We start from the raw sequence: 19,019 nt of genomic DNA on the forward strand, positions 1-19,019 counted from the left end.
TTATCCCTATCGCAAAATGCTCAAGGGGTTATAATTTTACAATACTTGTTTATAGGAGGACACCTTTTTACACCGTTTAGGGTGTGAATTCGGGAGAAAAAAACACGAAATTCATTTAGGAGGTATTTTGGTTTCAGAAGAAATCCTCGTTTAGGTGGTGTATGGAAAAACATGTGGTTACGCTTGCTTACAGTATTTCTACATGACTGAGACCCCCGGGGGTGGTGGTGATTATGATGATGGCCAGGTGATGGTGGTGCATGCCCGCCCCCCCCCCCCCCCCCCCCCCCCCCACTCCGGGGTCGGAATGACCGCATATGCGTGTTACCAAAATGTCCGGTAAAGGGGTACTTTTCACGCACCAAAGTCCGGCTCGTACACACAAAATTGACTTTACACACCGGACTTAGGGGGTGTTTTCAAAAGGAGGGAACACGCATATACGTACCCTAAATAACACTGAGTGGGGCGGGGGGGGCCGGGGTGCACGGTTAATGATAATTATGATGGTGGTCATTATGAAGATGATGATGATTCGGACGTCAATGATTCACAATAATTCAAAGAAGCGAGTTTGGAGTCTGATCATTTGCTCCTCAATCCATGTAGCCAACGTCTCCAGCCACTCCTATCTGATCGAAGAAGAAAAATGAAGAAAAAAAAAAAACGAAAAAAGGAAACTCAGCTCAACCCATAATTTGGGCCACTATAGATACTAGCCCTGGCCGCGCCGCGCCCGTGACGCGACGGCGCGTGGGCCTGGGTGGGGCATCCCGATCTATGACGTTATTCTATGAATACACTGCGTGACCGAGCGCGAAATAATGGCGGCGCTAGACCAAAATTTTCTCTGGGGTGTATTTCAGAAGTAAGTTTATTGCATTTTTTTTCCCTCCAAGTATTTGATCGTCAAAGGAATTCATGAGGATGTTCTGGTGGGTTTATATCCTCGTAATCTGTTTGATATTGAAAATATTGTGCTGTTGTCAAACTTACAACATGACCCACCTGTTCATATACATGTTTGTAGATCTGTTCATCATGTTTATTGCACATCTATATCATGATATAGCAGCATTAGTGTATACGTTTTGTGTATTAAAAACTGTTTAGACGACCTCTATTGATTCTCAACATTGCAAACACCACTGTACAAAACTCAACTGAGTTAACCTCGAAATAAGTACTTTAGTGACAATTGATGACACCTAAATAGCAGTAAAATACAATCTTTTGAAAGTTAGTTACCGATGTTAGAAAAAATTCTTTGAAAATTCAAATCGTTAGTCTACTGTCAAACTTGGCGATCAGCCACTTTGTATTTTTTTGTGTGCTTTTTTTCTTCGCGGCACACGCGCGCGAGTGTGCTGAATCTACATATAAAATCGTATACACAAATTCAGTCCTTTTCTTCTTCTTCTTCTTCTCCTCCTCCTCCTCCTCCTCCTCCTCCTCCTCCTCCTCCTCCTCCTCCTCCTTCTTCTTTTAAAACTTGTGTTTGACATTAATTGTGACAAGTGACAAAGCATGTTCAGATCACACAAGTTGGAAATGTCTCACAACAGAAAACTCGTAGACTATACCATAGATATTATTAATAGAGAAGCCCCTTTACGTGAATTTGGTGATGCTCTTTGGTTTGTTAAACCCATGACATAATTTGCAGGGAAAAAAATACACGGGGGCTCGGGTGAATTAGCCCCTGAAAGTCATAAAAGAGCCCAAAAAAAGTTCAATGCAAAACAAAATCAAGAGTGTTATTTTCATGCAAGCAAGCTTGAAAAGTAGCCCCCGAAATGTGTAAAGTATTTTTTTCCCTGGTAATTTGAGAGCGTTACACTTTTGCCCTCTTGGCAATAGTGATTGACAGGCAAGAAGCCCACACTACCAGTCTCGGACTCAGAGAGCAGGTTTTATAAATCATGTTTGAATCCCCAAACCTCTGGCTTCATGATTATAAAAGATCTTAGAGTTCTAGATACTACAAACCTGTGCATCATAAATGTGATGCGATGTCCTATAAACTATATACATAGGGTCTACAACTCTACATGAAAAGATTCTTTCAACATGGGCAAACACGTACTGACTAGGCCATGATGCTATTTTTATAGATTTTCTAGACGGGTAATAAGCATACAACACCTGTACATGTGTGGTATCGATGTCTTTCGATAATAAATAGAACCAAAAAGAATGTCTTTGATAATTCATACAAATTATTGAAGATGAAATACTAAGACAGTTTTTGTATGGCGTGATTGATAACTGAAAGGTGTTTTGATGCACTAAACAGTACAAGGTTCTGAATGCCCATGATCAAGGGTTGCTTTCTCAAAAATTGGCTTGTGATCAGAGGGCGATGACATAGTTGAATGAGAGGTTCTCTCAAATTGGCTTGTGATCAGAGGGTGATGACAGAGTTTAATGAGAGGTTCTCTCAAGGTGGGTTGCATGGTTGTACATTTGTAGGTAAGTCTCCTTAGCAAGTTTCCAGTGTGTCTTTCAAAAAAATTGGTATTGATTTGCTAAGCCTTAATCATTACATTTATAATAACTAAAGAAACTTCATGAATTTCCTTTCGTTCACCCAGGGTTGACAAGGATCACAGTGGCCATATATCATCTCAAGAACTCCAGCAAGCATTATCAAATGGTATGATTATCACTGCTTACATGATGAGTACCTGTAGTAGAGCATTACAGTGATAATAAGGCAAATTTTGAACATTTCAATTTTAGCAATTCCTTTTTAGTAGAGCTGGAATTATTATAGCTTTATTTTCTTTTAATCATATATTCTTTTTCCTTTCTAATAAAATCAGTGTGATTATGTGTATAGCTTATTAGCAATTGACAGACATAAAGATAAAACAGTGGAAATGGCTTCATATATGTCCTATTATCTTGAACAAGCTATTTAATCGTTTATTGCATGAACTGTAAAGTAGTGGTTTTTCAAACTTAGTTTTAGTCTTACTATCATTGAGATGGACCACACTGCTGCTAAAAATATTTAAAAAACAAAGAGTTTGAAACAAAGTTTTAACAATACTCATCTGCTTAAAAACCTATAAGTAACAGAAGGTTAACACACTCTAGGTAGTAGGTAGTGATCAGACAGATATATCAAAGTGTTAAAGTTTATCACTTACTCTAAGTTGCTATCCTACTCACCCCCTCCCTTTCGTTCTCCTGACAGGATCATGGAATCCCTTTAACCCTGAGACCGTTCGTCTCATGATCACCATGTTTGATAAAGACCATTCAGGTACAATAACCTTCCAAGAGTTTGGTGCTTTGTGGAAGTATGTCACCGACTGGCAGAACACCTTCAGAGGGTATGACAGGGACAACTCAGGAACCATAGACAAGAATGAACTTAAACAAGCTCTCACCACATTCGGTAGGAAGCTTTCTTGCACTTTGAGTAGCTTATGCAATGGAATTGGTTATTTATGAATAAAATTAGTATCATTTAACTGAGAGAGAATTGTGGCGATAGTGAATCTTCCATAAATCCTTCATAATCTTATAAAAGTTTACAAATTGTTACAGCTGAAATTTAGATGTTTAATTATTTTTTCATTTGTGTAGAGTTGAAGATTGACAGATGTAAATTTGGGTTTGTTTAGAAAAAATGTAATGTATAAGGATATATATACAGTGTGTTTAAGATATTAAAGTACAATTATCCTTGTGCCTTTCAGTTAATATGTAGGCCAAGAGTGTCAAAATTGATAGACATGGCATGGTACTGTTTTTTACTGTTATATCATAAAGAAAATACAAGTATATAACACCTTCAAGATAATACGTTTCTTGGAAAATGTTTCCATATTGAATGGAATCAAGTTCAGTAGATGCATTTCAGTGATATCAGTGTTATGTTCAGTTCAGCAACATATCATCTTAAAGTGTTGGAAATCATTCTCAATATCCCTCTTTGCCTGATCAGAGTGGACTAGATTCATAGATTGATGGCGCATTATGAATGCTATATTGTTATAATTAGTGTAAGTGTTACTATTTTTTATTATTTTTTGTTATTATTATAATTATAATTATTTTTATTATCATTATTATTGTGTTTTTTAGGCTATCGGTTATCAGACAGGATATACGACTTACTGATTCGCAAGTTTGACAGGAGTGGGAAAGGATCAATAGCTTTTGATGATTTCATTCAGTGTTGCTGTGTAATACAGGTAAGTTTAAGACCCCAAACAGGGAATAATTTTCCCGGTATCGCATCGCAATTTGCGACGCATTTTCAGCCATTTGCTACACATCTTTTTTTATGAATCGCAATTGCTGCGATGCAAATGCAAACATACATGTTTAAGGGCGGGCTCATCACACCTCTGTACAAGTACAAGTGCGAGTGAGAAGCCCGTTTCGCGATCTGAATAATCTGAATTACTAGGCTAGCTCATCACACCTCAGTACAAGTGCGAGTAAGTAGCCCGTTTCGCCATCGCCGGCGATCGCGAAATTGGCTACTCACTCGCACTTGTATGTTTGCATTTACAGCGTAACTACTGTGCGTGAAGTATACTGCAGTCACTCTCTAACCGTGAAGCTTATACACATACACCCATTGTCGCGCAAGCACATGGCATGCTACGATCACCTTCTAACCGCGATTGTTGTTTTGAGGCATGGTTCGCGCGATCATTGCACAATGCAATGACAATGCACGTGGGATCTAATTACATGCATCGCATGTGCGCGATGATCGTACCTGGGAGTTGTTTGTTTACTGTCACTGCAGCAAGTGGCCATATCCATTTGAGGACTAGAAATGTGAGTACACCCACCATGTTTACATGTACATTCATCTTATTGTAGTGGGCTGAAAATGTACGCTTTGCTATATGAGAAAAAAATTGCGATACAAATTTATCCAACTGCTATGCAAAAATTATTTTGTATAGCAGTTTTGCTATGCAATTTTTTTGCTGAAAATTATTCCCTGCCAAACAATATATTGGCCAGAAAGATCAGATTTTATGCAATTTAAAGAAAGTTCATACCTCCTAGTCTGTTAGAGTAGCTGAAAGTTGTGTCTAGCATTAACCCTACGTTAACTGGGGGGGGGGGTCAATTTGACCCCCCCCTGTAGAAATTTCGCGACTACTCCGAAACCGCGACAGATATAAAATTTTCCTCTCATGACTTTTTACTTTCGAGTGTTACGCATCTTTTAAAACAATTTTTTTGAAAATCGGACCTACGGTTACAAGGTCGCGTGACCTTTTGTCTTTGCATGTCAGCCCGAAAATCGCTCATTTTCGTGATTTGTGTACAAAACATATGTAAAAGTCATTTTTCCTAAAAATAGATAAAACATTGGTTATTCAGTCTTGTTTAAAGTTTAGATGTTTGTTTTGGGGTCAAAATAGTTGAATTGTAGTTATAAATGAAATAAAACAACAAAAACAATAAAATACATAAGTTAAAAAAACAATGAAATACATAAGAAATTATAAAAACAAGAGATAACATAAGGAATAACCTGGCTCTTCCAATTTTTTGTGTTGTATTATTATTCCAAATGGTCTAATAAATATATGTAGTGAAAAAGAATACTTAAATATGAATAATCTATGATTTATGGGCCGAAATGTGAATTTTATGACCTTATTTGCATAAATTACCATAAATAAGCAAATGAGTGAATTTTTCAAAAATTTGAAATTACCATAGTATTCTATACACTTCACTTGACATGCATGCAAATTTTCGCGGCGATCGGCGGTGAAACGGCCGAGATCTTAGGGGGGGGTCAAATTGACCCCCCCCCCAGTAAAAACCTGGTCTGAAATAGCCCAGTTAAAATAGGGTTAAAGACTAGGAATATATTTACCAGTATTGAAAGTCTTTGCGCACACATCCAATACAAAAATGTAACTGTTATTTGTGCATTTGTGAAAAAAGGTTTTACTTTACCCACTTTTGATAAATGATGGGAAAAGGGACAGTTGCACCACAGTCACTTGACCAGGGCATTGTTCCACAAAACTGTCATAAATACACTTTCATTGACATCCCATTAAATCATGTGTGAAATTGAATACACATATTTCAATGGATGTTGTACTTATGACAGCTTTGTGAAATGCTGCCCCAGTTGCAGATAGGTTTCCCATAGCTAGAGGTTTTTATACTGGTCCACCGTAAATGTTCTAAGTTTGGGCTCTATACCTTTACATCATCAAATAATGTATTTATGTGCTTATTTTCTCTTTCTGTTGTAGAGTTTGACAAATTCATTCCAGGGATTTGACACAAACAGGAATGGTTGGATCACGATCAATTATGAACAGTTCATGTCGTTAGTTTTCAGCATTGGAAAGTAGCAGAGCAGCTAGATGTAGCAGTACTTAATTACTTATCAAATGATCATGTTTTATGGGTTGTTGATTTTCATCTAGTGCAGTTAGCAGCTAAAGTCATAGCATGCAAGTGAATGATGCCTTGGTAGTTTATAGGTACAATGTATCAATCACCTCAAAAATGAATTTGTGTATAGCTAGAATGTATAAAATCAACCTAAAAAAACTTTACCTGAATTTATATAGAGAAACGGTGAAGGAGTATGGAGAAACGACAGGATAACATTAAATCCTGAATATAGTGCTTGCACAGAACCCAAGTCGGACTCGGGTTCCATGTGAGCCCTATTCTATGGGAGTGTGTACGTGTGCAGTATATAGTCTACTGAAGATGTTTCACTGTTCACTGAGAATGTATTTAAAATGTAATATCTCTTTGTAGAATTGATATTTGAAGCTCACATTTTGAATACATTTTAGCCACATGAAACCACTTACACCAAGAGCACAACATTTTTCGGTGATTGGTACTATTCAACTCGATTTAGGCCATGATGCAAAATCAATTCAAAGTATTATGAATAGCAAGATATACATGTATAAGAAAATTAATTGTGGATGAATGATATCAATTAGAAAACTTTAAAGATGGTCAATTATTGATAAATTCTACTAATTTAGATTTAAAAGCAACCACTTTTTCAAATTGTTCAAGAAAATGTTACTTTATTACTGGCAACATTTATTTGTGCAAAGGTATTTACCAGAGCTTTGATAATTTGTATTATTGCTCCAAATCGCGAAAGAAACCATTTTATGACTAAATGATAATTTCTCTGTTTTACATATACCAATATGCATATGAAGTATTTTCACTGTTACATGTACAATACACTTCTAATGATGATCTTTGTGCAAGTTAAAGTTTTCTATGGGTTTATCTTAAATTTAAGTAGTGACCTTTTGCCTATAGTTTGGTCATTGCATCTGCTTTTTATATCGTACCTACTCACACTATTAACATGTATGTATATATCTGATCTTCTCTTTATGGAGACTTGTCTTTTATGTATTTTTTTTCTTGAAGTGAAAATGATGATTGATATAGTTTTATCAGCCAACTTTTTGGAAGTGCATTTTGCATATTTGGTATTGGATTCATTTTTGAAACTGCCATGAGGATGAGGAGAGTCTGAACTGTTTGATTATTATTCATTTTCAAATGAACTTTATGTTGTAATTTATTTGCATGTATTAGACTATGCTGCAATTAATTCATCAGTACGTAGATCATGCATGTAATTTGGCTCTAAAAGATGGTAATTGTGGTGTAGAGTTGTACATTTTCAAAATATAACTGTTCTAATGTTCTGTACCATGTTTTGTATTATCCTTTCAATCTGCCAAAAGAAAAGACTTCATAAGTATAATTATTTCTCATTATTTCTCAAGTGTCAAATTCTTGAGTGATATATTCCACATGTTATAGACTTTGCTGTTAATGTAAATTGGAAGTAATTAGAAATGCCAATCATGTTAAACTGTTACTTATATGGACTACGCTCATCTGCACTCAAGTCATACATGACATCGTCTCTTCTTGAAATGACAGGGTAGATAGTATGGCTATTATTCACTCCAAGGAGTATTAGATTATAATGGTATTAATCATATAAATCTAAATCTAAGTGTTTGATTTGTATAATAAATGTTTCTAACCTTTTTGAGGTGTGCCTTTGATATTGAAAGTGAATGAGATGTCTATCCATCATAGCGCAAGCTAACAAACATACATATTTCCAATGGTTACCAAAGCTTGAATACATTTAGATACATGTAGTGTCAATCTTACTCATAATTTTGTCCCATCTGTAACAGTTTACAGTAGAAATTGATATGAGCTACAGTTACTCTAGCATTAGCATGCTTGGACATTCTTAATAGGTAGGGGACAATCATGCATGATAGTCTTACACTTGCATTAACAAAGCAGAGTAATATAGTTACTTGGGATCATTTACACTTGGATGTGATGATATTTTATGCAACCATCTTTATGTGTTACATTATTTGCATGATGTGCATGACATCATAAATATACTGCATGATGGCTGCAATGTTACGTAAACTTGGAGATATCAATTAAACATATTATTTTATATAAGTTTTAAGGGGTTTAAATCTCTATTTTGACTATTGACTACTGATTAAATGTGAGGAAGATTTATTTATACGTATATGTAACTTACAAAGAATCTGATTCATATTATTGAATTTTCTCAAAAATTAAAATATGTATTGTCTGTTCAGAGTCAGAAGGGCGTTAACTCTGTGGTATAAGTATATGAGCTGATGAATTCCCTTCAGGCTCCAAACAGACGTTATGTATTCCATATAGTTTAGGTCATGTGTGGGTTACATCTATGAAAGCTGATGCATGCGAGCACCCACTCACTTAGTGTTGGGAGATCACCTTGGACAGCCATGATATCAAGGATTACAAGGGAATATATTCAACTTGAATTGATTTATTTACACATTTTTAATTACCTGTACATTTTCATTATTTAAAACATTAACTCAGTCTAGAACCTCCAATGAATTTTATGCGAATGGACAGTATAAGATATCTTTGTTACAACAAGGTAATAATTGCCTCCACATTTCTTTATGCATCTATCGCCATTGTAGTCAAATCAAATGTACTAAACTGGGTACTTCTTCCTAGTCTTTCATATTATAATCATAAGTTCAAAATGAGACCTGAGTATACATACTGTATAGGTGGGTGTATGAGAAGGGATTGGTAAATCTATATAATCATATCTCATGCATGAATTCTTGTTTTTAGCAGTCTATTAAAAGAAATACTTTATTAATAAATCAGAATACTACAGTTCACTTTTTTTATGTAAGTGATCTGCTCTGTAAATTACATACATGTATGGGAGGGAGAAAGAGAGAGAGAGGGCGAGGGAGAAAGAGACGGGAAGAGAGGGCGAGGGAGAAAGAGAGAGAGAGGGCGAGGGAGAAAGAGACGGGGAGAGAGGGGGAGAAAGAGAGAGAGAGGGCGAGGGAGAAAGAGAGATGGGGCGAGAGGGCGAGGGAGAAAGAGACAGGAAGAGAGGGCGAGGGAGAAAGAGAGACGGGGAGAGAGGGCGAGGGAGAAAGAGAGAGAGAGGGCGAGGGAGAAAGAGACAGGAAGAGAGGGCGAGGGAGAAAGAGAGATGGGGAGAGAGGGCGAGGGAGAAAGAGAGAGAGAGAGGGCGAGGGAGAAAGAGACAGGAAGAGAGGGCGAGGGAGAAAGAGAGACGGGGAGAGAGGGCGAGGGAGAAAGAGAGAGAGAGAGGGCGAGGGAGAAAGAGACAGGAAGAGAGGGCGAGGGAGAAAGAGAGACGGGGAGAGAGGGCGAGGGAGAAAGAGAGAGAGAGAGGGCGAGGGAGAAAGAGACAGGAAGAGAGGGCGAGGGAGAAAGAGAGACGGGGAGAGAGGGCGAGGGAGAAAGAGAGAGAGAGAGGGCGAGGGAGAAAGAGACAGGAAGAGAGGGCGAGGGAGAAAGAGAGACGGGGAGAGAGGGCGAGGGAGAAAGAGAGAGAGAGAGGGCGAGGGAGAAAGAGACAGGAAGAGAGGGCGAGGGAGAAAGAGAGATGGGGAGAGAGGGCGAGGGAGAAAGAGAGAGAGAGGGTGAGAGAGGGCGAGGGAGAAAGAGAGAGAGAGGGCGAGGGAGAAAGAGAGAGACAGGGAGAGAGGGCGAGGGAGAAAGAGAGAGACGGGGAGAGAGGGAGAGGGAAAAAGAGAGGGGAGGTTTAGATAAAGGGTAGAGATATGGGGAAAGAAACACAAAAAAGGAGGGGGGAGAGACAGAGGAAGAGAGCAGAGAAGGGGTGGGGGGACAGACAAGATCAAAAAGAGAGATTCTATCAGTGTAATACTCCCAACCCAACTCCAAACCACCTGATAGCTGGTAAAAAGTAAATTTTGGCGTTATTAAGAAGAAGGAAAAAAAGTTTTGTTTGGTCTATTGTTGATCTGATGTCTGATTCGTCTGTGTGATGTATAATGCCCCATCAGGGAGGAGAGAGAGAGAGAGAGAGAGAGAGAGAAGCATAGTGGAAATCTGTTGAGTGTCTATTCAATCAAAAAGAAATGAGCTCTATTAAAACCTTTCACATTATAAAGATCATTTTATTTACAATTAATCACACATTAAGTTGTGACAGTTCAGAATTTATAGAAAGATATATGATATTATGGTGCTATTTGGACATGTACTAACTGAAAGTTCCTATTCTATATCATTAAATAGTACATGTGCCAAAGATAACGTAATAGAAGTGTAAGTCATATACATAATTTAAGCAAATGAAATAATACAAATATGAAATTATATGAATAAGCGCAGGTCAAATACAAATGTCAGTCGAGAGGGAAAGATACTGAATATCTTTCAAATGAAAAATAGATATAACGGAAACCTATTATGAAAATACACTATGTCAAGTGATTTAGCTTTTTTTTTAAATGTCTGTGTCATGATCAACTTCTGCAGCTTTCTTCCCTCTTCCTGACAGACTTTGGGAGGTCATGAGAATGGAGGGTTTTGGGAGAGCCTTGAAAACTTGTTTGTTTTCAAGGAATTCATGAAGCTCCTTGTTTTAAAGAAATATAAAGCGCATAGATTATTCAATGTATTATTATGGGCTATATTATTATCATTATTAATATATGCTAAACATATATTAATAATGCTTTAAAGGGTTTTTGAAAACACTAGCTGCTGAGTAAATAAATAGACTGCAGTGCTAAGAGAATAAATTGTAGCCGTCAGTAATAAGAGGTAATGAATGTCCCTCTCCCTGGACCCTGGCCCAGGGATGCTCTATCTCAATTCAGGTACATTAGAATGAAGGAGTTATGTTTCACAAGTAGTAATAAATATCATTAAAGTGATTTGGAGGTGGATTGCATTAACTGAATATCCTGATCTACAAATCATTGAATTCAGAATCCATCAAGGGCTTCAGTTTAGACCCAGCACTGCAGGAGTTGAAGGAATTTGAAGGAAATATTAAAAGATGGCACTTCATATGACCTGCCTTCTTGCTTCTTGCTATGTTATAATCTAATATATATTTTCCTAACAATCATATACCAGTACATGATGATGCCTCACATGTACATACATTGGTATTTTGGACAAATGTTATCAGACGTTACTTACAAAATGTAATCTGGAAGAATAGAAACAAAAAGAAGAAAATATATAAAACAACTGTTGATACTTTATAAAAGTGAATGTCTTTTAAAATATTTGACTAACAGCTTCACACATAATTATACACACATTTTTATTATGACATGTTCCACATTTTTACACCTAACCTGAAACTGATCAATACATATGTATTGATCAGTTTTTCAGGGTTTTTTTTAATCTAAAACACAAATCTTATTTCATGGCTGTGTAGAACTTAAACGTTGCCCTCTATCTACTGGTCAATAATTCTTTCCTCCTCCAAGTGCACAGTGAAGTGCCACCAATAAACATGTATATACTATTATTTCCATACAGCTAAACTTGCACCTAGACTTGCACCTAACCTATGCTATGCCTTAAACCAAAACATACCACTTCATTACACTACTAATTCTCATGTAAAAATCCATAAGGTTAGGGTTAGCTTAGGGGCACCAAAAGTTCAGTGGAAAATAATTCTGATTCTAAGCTCCCATGGAGAGAGGTTGCAAGGACAGAGTGTGTCTGTGTAAACACCAATACAATAAAACAATATCTGTCAGCAGTTTCTGTTGTTGTTAAATATCTACTTTTGAAAAGGCTTGTTAATAAATAAAAAATCTACTGAACTTTTCTTCCTTTAGTAGTTCTTGAAAAATTGTACAGACATTCTAACACCAATTTTTAAGATCAGGGGCCAGTTAATCGAAAACATCATAGGTCAAAGTTCGCAGAAATGCCATAGAAACATGCGTTTAATAACTCTATAACACATGTTTCATGGGATGTCCAAGAAGTTTGATATATAATTAGTTTTCTTTTAAAAATAGTTTCTAAACCCTTTTTTAAAATGATTTTAGGGGGCTTACATTTCTGTACATTCTATTCCATCATGCCATTAAATTTCAACCTCGGCCCGCAGCCTCAGTGAATATAATATCAGTAGCAAAATTCTTAATTTGTCGGTTGATATGTAACACATATCACACAGGAAGGTGAGTTTGTAGGGGAGGGGGAAATAAATATCAATGTACCCCAAGCCACTTTTTCCTCATGACTTTTAAAATCTACAGAAGAAATCCTTGTTTGTAAACATTGTGTTACAAATCCAGTCAATACATATTGGATTTGTTATACTCTTAAAAAGAGAGAGATAGTGAGAGTAAAAGAAACTTCACTTTTTAATGTGGCCTATGAAGAAATTGAAAGTTTATCAGGAGTAGCACAACTCCAGAGGCATGCTTCCACAATGCTTTAATGAAACAATGGTAGCAAGAAATACATCTCCCTTATCTAATAAATATTATTTTTCATAAATTACGTGGTAGAATGTATAATCTATTAGTAAAGATTCATGTGTGATAAAATACATCTGTCCCGCCCCCCCCCCCCCCCACTCCGTGAATGGAGGGATACCATGCGTGTTACCAAAATGTCCGGTAAAGGGGTACTTTTCATGCACCAAAGTCCGTCTCATAGTACACAAAAATCAGGCCCATATTGACTTTACACACCGGACTTAGGGGGTGTTTTCAAAAGGAGGGAACATGCATATGCGTACCCTAAATAACAGTAGGGGGGCGGGACATCTGTACATAATATTAGAAAGATACACCTTAGGAAAACCTTGGCCTATTCACTACACAACTACGCAATAGCATTGCAGCTTCTCATTGCAAACACTTCATATCCCCCAGCAAGTAATCTGTACTTAGGTGCAATGTTTACTATGTTCCTCTCTGCTGTATGGAATTGATCTTTTAACATCAGAAATCACAGTGACCATCGATAGAATAAAAAATATAAAGGGGACCAACCAACAACAAATATTTTGCTGTGTGTGTGTGGGGATCGTTGCCTGTATACTACAGTCTATAGTCCAAAGTATTAGCGTCACATGTAACTTCTGTAAAGAGAAATTATGTTACTTGGACTAGACCATGAACCTATCCATATGAATATGCACACTAAGAAGTGCAGGCCTCGAGATGAAATACCACAACACCTCCATACATGATATACAAAATATTCTTTGAATGTTGATTGATCCCCTCTAGAGAAAGCAGAATGGGCCTTTAGCTTAGATGGAGTTGGTAAGAGAGAGAGAAGTGCTGGATGGTTGGTTCTACATGGCCCACTGTTCAAGTTCTCTCATGTCATCATCCTCATCCTGCGCAACTTTCTCTGCAATTAAATAAAGATAAAGATTGATGTTAGGATTGAAATAAAACAGGTTTACACTTCTATATGCAGTCTAAATGACAAAACCTGCTTATGAATTCAGATACCTAACCCCACTAGGTTTACAAAAACAAAAATGAAAAACTTAGATTTATAAGAAAACACAAGATATGTTTGTATCAGGTTGGGATAGGAGACATTCAACACACGTCTATGGATTGGGGAAGGAGAGGAGGAACGGTTTTAGTTCTCTGATGAAGAGTGTTCCATGGCCACTTTATAACACTAACCAAATTCTTAACTTTAATCTTGGATCTAGCATATACCTATTCCAAACCCTAACCGTCACTCATTAACTTTGACGAAATAAGGTCCAGAACAAATATCTTAGGAGCATGTATCGGATCACTAAGGGAGACACAGGAAGAGGAGAACAAAAGAATGTAAGAAATTTAGGAGGGGAACAATGAGTCCAGGCAACATACCGGTAGGGACAGGAGAATGTATAGAACTAGAAAAGAGTACCGAAGCTGTGACATCATAAAACAAATTATTTTTAGAATTTCTGAATTTGAACTTTATTTTCTGAAAAGAGCATAAAAAATATTGTCCAAATGTCGAAAACCAATAGAATATTTGAAGTATTGGTGAGATATGACCATCCAAATAAATAGAGTTCAATAGGAAATCACTGTTATTTTGCTCTGGTTTATAAGTTCATACGAACCTGAGCAGAATAACAGTGATTTCCCATTGTAACCTATTTATTTGGATGGTCATATCTCAACCAATACTTAACATATTCAATTGGTTTTCAATATTTGGACATTTTTTTTTTTTTGTATCCCTTTTTGGAAAACGAAGTTCAAATTTGGAAACTATAGTTTTTTGATGACGTTAATTAGACCACTCTATAGGGACAGGTGAATGAATAAAATGCATAGGGACTTGGGAATGTTGAGCCAGAAGGAGCACACATGGCTTGGTTAAAACAGTGGACATTAGCATAGGGTATATAGAGAGGAGGTGGGGGCCTGGGGGGGGGGGTAAAGTTTAATTAGTACACAACTTAAAATTGGCTTTAAAATTCTTTTTTTTTACACCAGGTCAAATGTCATGCCACATTTTATTCTCCAATATTAGTAGATATTAGTATTCTTTCATTTCAGACTATCTATCTATCTACAGTATCGGGCCAAAATAGTGAATTTCTCTGAGTGTTTTCCTCCTTGAACACCTACAGTATATATGTACAAACACTTGGAGAAATTCACTATTTTTGAAAAAAGAGGACTCCGACAATAGATAGCGCTAAATGAAAGAATACTAATATCTCTCATACAAGAATAAACGTTGGAATGGAATTTCACTTGGTGTAAAAGTAACTTATGAAAAAGGAAAAAATTGAAGCCATATTTCTAATCGGCAAAAGCTAAGTTTAGGTACAGTATGTACAAAGTGAGTGCAAAGTCTATATTGCTGAACTACATGTAAAGATGGGTGCAACAGGTGAGAGATATCAAATTCAGGCTCTGATGATCACAGTCAGGCCCCGGTCTACAAACCAAAAACCATTCAGGCCTAAAATTACCCAAGATTTCATGATTATGATTTATGAACTTACTTTTCGTGGCTGGTAATGATGCACTTGGTACTTGTGGTAATTCAATATCAACATCGAGCATCTTCTCATCAAATTCTTCCTGTTCTAATTCTTCAAGTTCTGCATTCAACTCATCCTAAGATTAAACATTGAGAAAATATAAACTTGTTAGTTTTAGGCATTATTTCAACCATTCACATAAATAAAGATTACTGGTACCAAAGAAACTTATTTTTTGTTATTGTTTATTCAAATACCATATATCATTTGTATGATTCCTATACTGTTTTTTTTTTTTCAGGTGGCTGTCCAGACAAACCCTCTAGGGTTTTTATACAGCAACCTAATTCCTATTTGTTTGTTTTTACCGTCAATATTGTACTATGTTAATCATATTTATGTAAAAGTAATATTTTGATGTCACCGTTTTTGTTTTTTTACTATGGAATTAAATAAATACTGAACTGAACTGAACTGAACTGAACTGAAGTGTTAGAATGGTAAATCATACTGATAAAAATATATGGGTAAAGATCTACACAAGTCTTAACACATTAGAAAATCTTGCCAATTAAAAGGAAATATCTTTCAATAAAATCATTAAATATATTTGTCATAAGTCAAGAGGTAGTCTTTTGAGAACATCAATGAAAAATAAATAATAATATATTTTAATAATTTAATTTATTTATTTAATAATATTTATAATTTACATAATTGTCTGTGAATCACTCATTATTAGTTTCTATTTCATGTTTTAAGACTAGAAATAAATTATTCCGTAAATGTTTTTAGAATATATAATCCTACAGTACATGTATATGAGTACATCAAGCATGTATACATATGTTTGTGCTTTTTAATCACAGATATTAAAGTGCAATATCATTTTGGTCCAAATGAAAATTACTATTCCAAACTCAGTTTCTGCCAAAGAACATTAAAATAATGTGAAGATTTGTTCTTTTCTTTTGGAAATACACTGCAAAATAACCAACATCTACTAAGATTTAAAAGCATACACGGATCAATAACTATCTAAACAATAACGGCAAAGAACAGAAACACGTTCATCTTAAAACTTCATCATCATCATCATCATCCCCATCATCACCATCATTCTTCATCCGAATGTCAACGAGAGGCAAATAAGTTTTTAACTTTAAATGCTTACTTCCAAGGTATATCACCATACAATCATTCTGTACATGTACATGTGTGCAGTGTATTGACATGTGCATGTAAGTCATGCATACAGATTATCTGAAATGAATCTGCAAGGTCACTAGTATTCATATCCATCATTTCCTGATTACTGAACAAAACATGACTTTGCAGATAATTAGAAGAGTAAAAGTAACAAAAAAACAAAAACCCACAAAGAAACAAATATAATAGTCTACTCTATTTCTAAGGAAGGAAAATGACTATTAAGGATGCATGACTTTAATAACGTAAAAAAAAGTACAAAGCAGTCTGAATTTCCTTGCTGAAAGAGCAGTTTTTATTATATTTATTTTTAATTTTATGATGATGTTCTGACATCTGCACTACTGATATCTGCTTTGGGATTCAGACATTTCATGCAATCCACTGAACACTTGTTTCTATACAGTTTGGCAAACTGACATTTAAGAAATTCGTAAAAGAATAAACACTTATTTCCCAAAGAGTCTTGTAAAAAAAAACTGTTGTAAAACTGGCGACAATTATTGTATTTCAAAAGTAAGGATGCAGACAGAACCATTTCTTACATTGTCATGTTGGTTAGAATCCGTTTAAGGGCCATCACTAGTAACACTTGTTGCTTATTGGATATCGGTCCATTGTCTATGTGGACTGGCTTTCAACTATTACTTACATGTACAACCCAATTAGAGCCCTGTATTACATCAAACTCTGTGCTTACCTCATCAATATCATCTGCTCCAAAGCCTATTGGATTTGAGATGGCATCAGAAATTTCTGTGGCTAGTTCCATTTGTTCATGCACATCTGCCATCAAATCATCCACATCTTCAACACCCCTAGATACAGTGTAATAAAACAAATGTGGAGAGGAGGAAGGAAAAAATTAATTACCGGTAATTTCTTTCATTTAGAAACTCTTAAAATTATAATGATGATGATGATTAATATTAGTAGTAGAAGTAGTATGTGTAGAAGTAGTAGTAGTATTGTATATTTGACGTGGATATTGTGTAGGAAAACATTTACACACTTTGTCCTTTTGTAATACTGATGTGTTATCTTTAAGCTCGAAGCTTCAAACAGATTTAAGAGTTAGGATTTCATGTATCAATTGCAGCCTAAAAAATATTCATTGAAAGATTGAAAGAGCTGGCAGATCTTGATAATGCTTTTTGATCAGTTCAGATATATTTCTCTTAATAGGACTACTCTATTTATATTCAAACTTACATTTCTTTATGTGCTGTTTTTAAGGCTGTGCTTGCAAATTTCATATTTTTGAGGACCTCTGCATTGGTATTAGCATTCTCCAGCGCCTCCCTCTGTGCTTCTATCGTAGTCAAGGTTCCATCAACTTGGGCCAGCTGCTTCTCATACTTCTTCTTCCTTTTCAGCGCTTGGATTGCAACTGTACGGTACGAGACAGAAACATCAGAAACAATTAGCAGACAACTCAGTTTGATAGATATGAATCCGACTGCTATGAATAGAATCACAATAATTATCACTAAATCTACCCCATTTTCATCACTGACATGAACATTTTTCACTAACATTTCTCTGTATTGTGCCAAATATTGTTCACTTTGTGTAATCCTATGGGGGATTCCGCCTCCCCATACCCAGGTCAGGCATAGACTTTTCAAGACCGAAATTTCTGTCTCTTTCATTCTTTAGCCTCTGATTTGGGTCGGGTCCGCTCTTCTCTTTAGATTAGAGAGGAGCCGACCCTACCCAAATCAGAGGCTAACGAACGAAAGAGACAGAAATTTCGGTCCAACAAGACTTTTCATGCAAGTCTGTTTACACTCGATGACCAGGCTTATTTCATGAGAAGGCCCATTTGACATTAGACTTTCTAATCCATATAAGGCAATAGTATACCAGGATTGACATCAATCACCTTTCATTCAAATGACAAGTCATTGACATCTATTTAGACCCTACCTCTCTTATTTTTCGTTCCATTCTGCTTTGCTATGACAAGTTCCTTTGACACCTTTCCTTCTAAAAACTCTTGTTTTTTCACGAGCATTTCTTCGGTTGATCTAAGTTTCTGGATAGCTTCTGCTGGCGAAACAGTTACCTCCTTCTTCTTCTTTCCAAATAGGAACCCACTCATTTTGGGAACTTGGAGGAAAAAAAATGTTGGAATCGAACGTCGCGGCAAGCAGAGCTGATTATGAAGACAAGTCAAGGGAAAAGGCCTCCGTCGCTGACGATACCGGGTTGACAACAATTACAAGAAGAAGGGCCAGTCTTACTCTTAGTAGTAGAGATAATACTACTAGAAAACAAAATGACAGGTTATTCTCTCGTGCGTCTCTATATAATACTCTGTTGTTCAAATTGGAGAGCTTTATTTCGTTTCTGCTTCCGACTTGGTTAGATATGCATTCGCTATATTATGACTCGAATACGTACTAGGCCGCCCTATGAAGCTAGCTGTAGTACCGTGAGTATGATTGTA

General features: G+C 36.2%; 2 protein-coding genes across 2 annotated transcripts; one reads left to right on the plus strand and one right to left on the minus strand.

The window, feature by feature from the left end:
• Nucleotides 1–739: 739 nt before the first annotated feature.
• LOC594139 (programmed cell death protein 6) lies at nucleotides 740–9,239 on the plus strand. Its single transcript, XM_030975332.1, has 5 exons — nucleotides 740–868; nucleotides 2,595–2,656; nucleotides 3,203–3,406; nucleotides 4,099–4,208; nucleotides 6,261–9,239. Exons 1-5 carry the CDS (start codon nucleotides 825–827, stop codon nucleotides 6,360–6,362), a joined length of 522 nt encoding a protein of 173 aa, XP_030831192.1. The 5' UTR covers nucleotides 740–824; the 3' UTR covers nucleotides 6,363–9,239.
• Nucleotides 9,240–10,502: 1,263 nt separating this feature from the next.
• LOC594147 (charged multivesicular body protein 4b) lies at nucleotides 10,503–19,019 on the minus strand. Its single transcript, XM_793596.4, has 5 exons — nucleotides 18,497–19,019; nucleotides 17,780–17,957; nucleotides 17,268–17,385; nucleotides 15,380–15,494; nucleotides 10,503–13,758 (listed from the first exon to the last, which is right to left on the minus strand). Exons 1-5 carry the CDS (start codon nucleotides 18,669–18,671, stop codon nucleotides 13,700–13,702), a joined length of 645 nt encoding a protein of 214 aa, XP_798689.2. The 5' UTR covers nucleotides 18,672–19,019; the 3' UTR covers nucleotides 10,503–13,699.

The sequence above is a fragment of the Strongylocentrotus purpuratus genome, unplaced genomic scaffold (assembly GCF_000002235.5).
Source record: "Strongylocentrotus purpuratus isolate Spur 01 unplaced genomic scaffold, Spur_5.0 spur5_scaffold_8, whole genome shotgun sequence".
NCBI classification, from domain to species: domain Eukaryota; kingdom Metazoa; phylum Echinodermata; class Echinoidea; order Camarodonta; family Strongylocentrotidae; genus Strongylocentrotus; species Strongylocentrotus purpuratus.